The sequence below is a fragment of the Olea europaea genome, chromosome 1 (assembly GCF_002742605.1).
Source record: "Olea europaea var. sylvestris chromosome 1, O_europaea_v1, whole genome shotgun sequence".
Lineage (NCBI taxonomy): Eukaryota > Viridiplantae > Streptophyta > Magnoliopsida > Lamiales > Oleaceae > Olea > Olea europaea.
Window position 1 is genome coordinate 3,626,616 of NC_036237.1, and position 8,855 is coordinate 3,635,470.

Below are 8,855 nucleotides of genomic sequence, written 5' to 3' on the forward strand. Positions count from 1 at the left end.
AAAATTATAAAATAAATTAATTATATGTTGGACTCTAAAATTTTTTAAAATATATTTTTAAAAATAAAAAATAAAAAGGTAACAATAAAGGATTTTGTGTTCAAGTAGTGAGGAGTTGATCATTTTACTTAAAACTTCAAGGTTTAATTTCTTGGATTCAAAATGTTTAAAAGAAATTGGAAAAAATACACACAACTCCAAGATTCTAAGAATAGCATATCATAACTAACAATCTTGCAAATTAGTTTTAAAAATCATGCTGTAAATAGAATATAATAATATATAAAAATTTATATAATATTTAGATAATATAGTCTACTTTTGAATAAAATATAATTTAAACTAGATTCCCCCCAAAAATAGAATTCTACACCTATATCTCTCCACCTACAATCAAACAATATCTTTCTCTCTCTAGAATTCCAAATTTCCAAGATTTTCGCCTAATTTGTACAATTTATCACCAAAATTACTTCATCTCTCTTACTCTACTGATATGGGAGATCGGTGCATTTACATCTCAATTAAATACAAAATCATTTCAAAATTATCGGTAAAATTTGTCATAATTTGATGAGTACGTTTCTTCAAGAAAAGATTTTGATTGAGAAACTTTAAATGTAATCGTCAATTTTATGATTCATTTATCTATAGATTTCAATTCGGCGAAAGTTGTCAGATCACTGTAGTTGTAGATTTCGGTGATTAGAAATTTCTATATTTCACCGTAAAGTGATTATAAAGTCATTTTTCTTTCGTTTTATTCACAGATACATTGAATTGGAAGATTATTCAAATAAGATTTACCGTTGATCTGAAATGTTTAATTCATCTCGTGACGTAAAAATTCAAATTTTTTGAATAGTATTTTATAAAATTTCATCATGATTATGATCTATAGATTATGCGATTTGTGTTGTATGTGACAATGTTCTGTTTAATAGTGATCGTTTGTGATCATCCCTGTAAGATGTTATTGTTTGTGACCATATCTATGTAAGTTATTATTTTTTACGATCAAACCCATGTTATTTGTGATTAAGATTCTTTCCACTGTGATTTTCTATAACAGGATTTGTTTTAACTGAAACTGTATGTGACCAAGTCATTGTTAATCTGGTCATATACAACCACAGTTAAGGTAGACATGGTCACATACAATTACAATGAAAAGAAATTTGGTCACAGCCGACCACAATTAACACTGATTTGGTCATATGAAATCACAATTAACAAAGACTTGATCACTTGTTCACAACATAGTCTAAACGTCGCAGCGCCGCAAACCCACCTCCAAAAAACCGAATCAACCGTCAACAAAAATCTAGCCAATGGACAAATTGGAAAAACTCACCAACAACTTTGGCCGCCACCAATTCTATTGAAGTAGACGACGTTGGTATTGATGGAGGCAGCAATGGATGGACTAGAAAAACTCATCAGCAGATAAAATTAAACACTGGAATCTTTCAATTTGGTAATCGCCTCCGAATCCTCTCTCTGAAAATTATCACTCTTCAACTTCAACTTTTTTTTCTAAAACATTCAAACAACAAATCTAGATGACGATTCAACAAATGAACTCTCCTGCAACTCCAACTTCAAAGCCTCCACTTACCAGTCAGAGGACTCCTTTAACTCTATGTCACCGAATTATTGTAGATGGTGTGGGAAAGGGATATTGACGACAGAAGTGTTAGAGAAGAATTTGATAATGAAGGGGAGATTGACGAACTCGCAATAAAAGGAAAAGGAAAATATGTACTTGGCTTTGTACATGCATGGAGAGAGAATTTCTATTTGTAAACGTTGTGAGGGAGGGGGAGGGGGGGGGGGGGGTTTTTTTTTTTTGGGGGGGAAAAAAAGTAAATAATTTTGGGGGGGGGGAGGGAAGCCCCTATGGGGGGGGTGTGGGGGGGGGGGGGGGGGGGGGGGGGGGGGGGGGGATTTTTCTTTATTTGGAGAGAGAAAATAGTAAATATATTTGGTGGAGGTGAGGTACAGGTGGAACGGGACTAAGGATTTGTATAAATTAAAAGATGATTAAGACCTGATTATAGAAGGAAATTTATTAAAACCCGATTTTTGAAATTGAAACTTTAGATGTAGAGTTTGAGGTAATTTTCCCCAAAGCCCAATTTTTCTATTTGGTCACTTGCATTCCATTAAGAGGAAATTACACGCATCCAGGATTTTTAAATGCACAATTCAAAAATCTGCTATCATGTTTATTTATGCAAATGTAAGATTTCCTCCTCCAATTAAAACCCTATCCCATCTACCCGATTAAAACCTAATTTATTTTGTCTCTCATCTTCCCCTTTCCTTCTCGTCTTCTTTCTTTATATCCTCTCCCCACACATCGTCGCCGTAGCCAAGCACCGTCGCCAGAGCACCGCCCCCGAGCCAACTCTATTCTGCGCTCAATCCATTTTCGTCTCTACCTCCTATCCTCTCTCGGTACTTCATCCACCTTTCATTTCTTCTTCAAATGGAGCTTCGCCTAAAGATCTAGCCAACTAGCAAGTCCGATGTGCGCTACTCTCAGTTCAGCCATACACGACCCTGCAGAGGCCGCTCACGACTCCTCGCCACTGGTGGCACTTTAAGATCAGAGTCGATCGACGCTGCTGCAGCCGGTGGTGATTGCCTCTACTCCAATAGTACTTCTCCCATGCCTCCACTTCCAACGATGCTTGAACTTTGACGCTGTGTGGTGGCATCTACTCCCTAGACATCCGATTCCAGTAATCCAAAAGGACTCTGATTTTTGTTGGTGTCGATGGTGGTGGTTTTGTAGTTGAAAATCTTGGTTTGTTGGTGGTTGAAAATGGTGGTGATTGTGGTTGTTTTGTTAATGGCGTCGGCGGCGCTGATGGTAGTAGCGATGCTCTTGTTGGCAGTGGTGATTTGGGTGGTGGTGTTGAGGTTGGGAGGAAATTGTATTGTTGGGTGTGTTCATTGGTTGTTTCTGGCTGTGATTGTGTCCTGATCGTTGTGATGGTTTCTGGCAGTGGTCGTGTTGGCGATGGAGACGGTGGTTATGTTGGTGTGTTTGGTGGTGGCAGTTATGGTGGATTCTAGCTACGATGGAGGTGGTGTAGGACACAGTGGTAGTTTTTGTTGGTATTTTGGTTGTGGTCGGCGTTTGTTGGTGGTTGTGGTTGCATTGTTGATGATGATGGTGGCGGTGACGGGTGGGTATCTGTGACCAATTATATTTGGTGTCTGTGACCAATTATTTGGTCCTCTGTGAGTGAGTGTTAATCTGTGACCTTGAAATTCATCATTTTGTGACTAAAAAAGTAATCTGTGACCATCAAATTTGAAAATACATGACTTGCGATCTATAATTTTTTTGATGCGTGACCAATGACATAAAATGTGGCCAGTAATTTTTTGATCCGTGACCAAATTCTTTGATCTGTGATCTTGAAATAATTTGTGACCTATCAAAATTTTGATTTGTGGCATCGAAAAAATCTGTAGCCAATTAATTTGATCATATGTGACCGGCAAATAAATATGTGACCTATAATTGTATATCTGTGACCATTAATCATGTAACTGTGACTTTATTATCATTATTTAATAAATATTTTTAATTAATTAGTTAAAACCTGAATTTTGCATTAATCAAACTTGTAACTTGAATTTGAATTATGAATACTTAAAACCTGGTTTGTGTACTCTTCCCTCCCATTAAATTGGTTCTGTCGGCCTAGTCAAGGGTCTTGGTTGTCGAAGTTTAGCCCAACCCATACGTGTGGGCCGAGTTCAATAACATCAGTATACATATATTTGGAAAAACTTATTAATAATTACAAGAACGGTACATAAGCTTTACCTCATATATTCCAATGATATGTGAATTTTATCCCTTGTATCAAAATCATATGTTAACTCATCATTATATCGAAATCATATATGGACTCACAAACTTGTGTCCCATTCATACATGAATTAACTTCTTTACGTCAAAATTATTGAAAAAATCAGCACGACAAACAAAATGCCTACGTGAAAATGACCTTGTGGACCCCTAAGATTACCAAACCACTTCTTTTAAATTGAATTATTAAGGGACTTAAATCATATTAATTTCAAAAGAATACAACATACTTTAAAGAGATTAAGCTACCATTTTCTTCTAATTTCGTATAACCACATATCATATCAAATTGTTCCAAAAAAATGAGAGCATTGGATGGGGATACGATAACACAATTTTGAAAACTGCTCGAAATTGACCCCTCTAAGAGTGGATGCCATGATGTATACCTAATTAACATTTGAATGTTTATCATAAAATTCATCCAAACTATGCGATGTTATCGTTTAAGAAAATATATAACCCCTTTTTTTTAGCTTTCTCCTTATTACGTTATTTATGGATTTAACTTTAGAATCCTCAATAAACTCCAAACGTTTTGATATAAAATATGTACCCCTGAAATGCAGTTAAGTGGTTAGGCTTTGAGTTTGCTCCCTAATGGTCACTAATTCAAATCCTCTTAGAGCCACTGAGGCGAGCAACCGATTGTAAACTTCAGGCTTGTGAGATTAGTCGATGTGCGCGTAAACTGACCCAAACAGTCATGATTATAAAAAAAATATGTAACGACTTTTCGAATGCTTCAATTGAATGAGAAACCTACTTCCATTGCTACTCAATAATCCTCTTCTATTTTATTTATTTATTTATTTATTTATTTTTTGTAATTTGGGAATAGAAGAAAACTTTCCCACGATATCTTCCAACACATGTTATGTATATTTGAAATTAAACATGATTCAAATAATTTAAATAAGGGAAAATTGCAGCAGCGGTCCTTAACTTTTTTATTTTTTACACATTTTACCCTAACTTTCATTTTATGCAAACGAAGGTTCTTAACCTTTCATAAATATTCACTTGAGATCCATTTGGACGAAAATCGTCCAAAACATCGTTAGTTGACCGAAAAAATTAAGGAATCAATATCCAATAAAACGGTCCAAAACATCGCCCAAAAAGTATCAACATTCAATAAAATCGTCACGGTAGCAGATAGTTGAAGGAAATTTTTCGGCGAACAGACGGTGTTTTGGACTATTTCTATCCAAATGGATTTCAAGTGCATATTTATGAAATGTTGGAGACCTTCGTTGGCATAAAATGAAGGTTATGATAAAGTCTGCAAGAAACGAAAATGTTAGGAACTGTTGCTGCAAGTTTCCGTTTAAATAATGCAATTTAAATGTCTTCGTTTGATTTTCACGCAAGCACTCTATTTATCAAGGGACTGTTTCATTAATTTTGAAAGACAAAAGCTATTGATTTTGATACAAAGATGAGTTCAGTATACTTTTGATATAAGGGTAAAATTCATATACCATTTGCTTATTAACCTGTCGTTGAGCTTCGTATCATTGCTACATCGACATTTTGTTTACCACACAAATTATTTCGTTAATTTGGAGTGATAGAAAATAGTCAATGCATGTAAGAGATACAAATTTGCGAGTTATTTATATATGACTTTAATTCAAAATTAAATATATGTACATTTTTGGTATATAGAGTAATGTTCATGTAACTTTTGCATATTTAATCATTTCTCATTTCTGTAATGTGAATTTGCAAATAATTTTTAAAAAGAAAATTATTAGATATGTCTAAAATTATTTTTCATTTTTAATCTTCTTCTTCTTATTTGGTTTTTTTAATAATCCACTCTATCGAGAGTTGAATTAGGGCATGCATGGAAGAGGTAGAAACCGTTTACTGATTGCTATTAGTTGGATCATATGATGATAGTTGGGAAGAGGTAGAAATCGTTTATGGGTGTTTCGCGCGGGTTACTAGCTAACAATTAAAAAGGATCAGACGATTGTGTAAGGGACAAACCTCTTGAAACAAAGTCCCAAAAAGGGGTGTTCTTTTATTGGCGATGACTTTACAATTGGAAATGAAAAACAACGTGCCTCCAAGGGGTGCAAGCACACGAGTTACTTGAAAGAAAAGCGTTTAAATCTAAGCTAAGAAAATGAAAATTACATGTTCTCTGTTCGAGAGTTTTTGATTTGATCCTTTGCTTCTATGTTCTTTTTCCCTTTTATACTTCATGGACGATCTCTTTGTGATCAACTGCCCTAAAAACTGCTTGATCGTCCTATAACTGCCCACCTTCTTCGTAATGGCCAACTTGTCATGAAAACTACCTTTTTTAACTGCTGCCATTACTCTTCATCGTTCAACCACTTTCGATTGAATTCCTTGAATCGTGGAACGTGATAGGGCTGCTTTAATAACTGCTTTGATAACTGCACTTCTTGATAACCACGACGCTTTATGTTTGTTAAGACCTTGGGCGACTTGAAGGTTTGGGCGAGAATAGAGTAACAGCTCTGGGCGACTGTATGACACTCCATTCGCTCAGATTCTGGGCGACTTGCAAACTTGGGCGATGGCGTTACCGCGTTCTTGGGCCTCCTTATTTGGGCCTTCATCTTGATTTGTTCGATTGGGCTTCGTTCTTTGGGCTATCTGATTTGGGGATCCTCCAATTGGGCTTCACTCCTTGGGCTGTTCGATTTGGGCTGAATTTTTATGTGTCAACAATTACCCCAAATATGACAGAATTAATAATAATTATTAAATTTTGCCATATTCACTTTGTGTTTCCAGCAACATTCGAAATTCTCAAGAATTTCAATCATTGTTTTCTTCTATAACTTGAAAAGGTGCGTCGTTTTGCAAACCCTTATAAACCCCAAACATGTCATTTCACTGCACAATTAAACCACGCCTTAAATTTTTTGCGTCTCTCTCACGATTTACTGTTCATCTCTTGCTTCCCTGCTACGTAACCCTGAAAAACTTCGTTCCTTCTCAAATGGCTGCTTCACAATCTCAAGTTGGCGACTCCTTTAGTTTTGATGACTTTCAGAAACTTCTGAATCGCCCATACATAACTCCAAGTTTTCTCGCGCTCTCGCGCCCGCCGATGTCGAACGTAATGAGTTCTACTTGGGTCCTTTCTTCAACAATGCAGAGGCAGTTGAACAGGCGGCGGTGGGTCAGCTGTTTCCTTGCACTCACGGCCCTCCTTTTCTAAACTCTCTGCCGCTGGGGCCAATTCACGAAAGAGGTATTCGTACTTGGCCTAAATCTGATGTAGCTTTTCGTAGGTGGCATGCTCGCCTTGTGGGTCATGGTCCCACTAAGGCACTTTTTGATAGCGCTAGGATTTCTGATTTGTTAGAAATCTGTATTCGCCCCCCTACTTTTGATTCAGCACTCTTTTCGATTGCTTTGAGTTTTTGGTCTCCTGAGTATAACACCTTTATTTTCCCTCTTGGCCCCATGTCTATTACCTTAAGGGATGTTGGGGCCCTGGTGAATCTACCACCTTTGGGCGATACCATTTTTCCCGGTATCTTGGTTTCTGATGGCGCCCTAAAATTTGGTAAAAACTACACCGATTCTTATTCAAGCCTGCAGACCCTTCACAATCATTCGAGCGCTGAGCCTTCCCATACTGAGCGAGTGGCCTTCCTTTTAGTTTGTCTTTGTAAATATGTTTTGTGCGTGCCAAGCATAAAGCCCTCCCTGAGTTATTTACCTATAGCGCACGAATTGGCACGTGGCAGGCCTTTGAATTTATGTTCTTTGTTTTTGATTGCCCTTTATAGAGGCATGGCCTCTCTTCAAGCTCAATTGAAGAATGATGCATCTCCCACTGGCAGTGGACCTCTTTGGTTCACTCAACTGTGGTTGAAATCCTATTTTTCATTGCTTGGTGCTCCATCCATCTCTCGCTCCTCTGCTAGCTGTTATGGGCTAGCCATGGATCCCTTAGCTCCTGTAAATATGTCCAGAAGGGACATTTTTTCATTCTTTTATTCCTTGGATTCAATCCCTTCCTTTTTTCTTTTTCCTCCTTTTTTGACTCCAAACTATGTACATCCCCCTTCCACTATAGATAGCGCGAGCACTTCCCTACTCATTTGGATCCAATTTTTAACCGGGAGGGAACATTTCATGATATTCTAACTGGGACCAATGCCAAGGCAGGGGTAGAGATTTATGCTCCCCAATTTTTTGCTCGTCAGTTTGGTTTCGGCCAAACTTGGCCTGTTCCTCCTTGCTATTCAAGGAACTTAGTTGACCATTTTTATACCATTAATAAGGCGGAGGCAGAGGCTATAGATGCTCATAATCTTCTTTTAACCAGCCATTTTTCATTAGCCCCTTTCAATTCTAGCCACGCCATTCACTCTCTTTTTGAACAGCTCTGGCCGTCAGTGAAGCGCAGATTATTTGCGACTGACGCCAATCGTGCCTTTCATTCATTAGACCAACCGAGCATTTCTTCCCCTCCTCCTGTTTTAGTCACTCCCTTGTCCATTCGGAGTCCTTCTCCTTCTCGTCGCACTAAACAGTCTGCTCGTCCATCTTCTTCTCTCCCTGCTAAGCCTACTACGGCCAAGAGTGCCCCAAGCCACAAACGACCAGCCTCAGCATCTCCCATTCTGGAGGATGATGTTGATGATGATGATGATGATGATGCCCCTCTTATCGTCAGGAGGAAGGTAATTAAATTGGTTTACTCACAAGTATACTTTTCGATACTTGAAACTTTTCTGTGTGCTGATGATCTTTTGGACTTCTCAGAAAAGTTCAGCCTCTCCTTCAAAGGCTTTAGCATCGACAGCTCCTGCTCCATCATCCTCTGCTGAGGCTACTTCATCCAAACCGGTTGATGAGGGGGTTACGCTTAAAGAGACATCTTCAGTCCCAGAGTCCTCATCACAACCCATGGATGAACCACCTTCTTACCAGGGCGTCAACCCCCCAAACATTGAAGCAG

General features: G+C 37.9%; 1 protein-coding gene across 1 annotated transcript in view; it reads left to right on the plus strand.

Annotated features, from left to right (window-relative positions):
• LOC111403201 (sterol 3-beta-glucosyltransferase UGT80A2-like) overlaps window positions 1-8,855 on the plus strand; it is a 27,653-nt gene that overhangs the window by 6,791 nt on the left and 12,007 nt on the right. Inside the window, exons 4-8 of the mRNA XM_023031614.1 lie at window positions 1,073-1,092; window positions 1,663-1,761; window positions 2,549-2,642; window positions 2,801-2,947; window positions 3,015-3,197. Coding sequence (XP_022887382.1) covers window positions 1,073-1,092; window positions 1,663-1,761; window positions 2,549-2,642; window positions 2,801-2,947; window positions 3,015-3,197 — 543 coding nt within the window. The remainder of the gene's footprint in view (window positions 1-1,072; window positions 1,093-1,662; window positions 1,762-2,548; window positions 2,643-2,800; window positions 2,948-3,014; window positions 3,198-8,855) is intronic.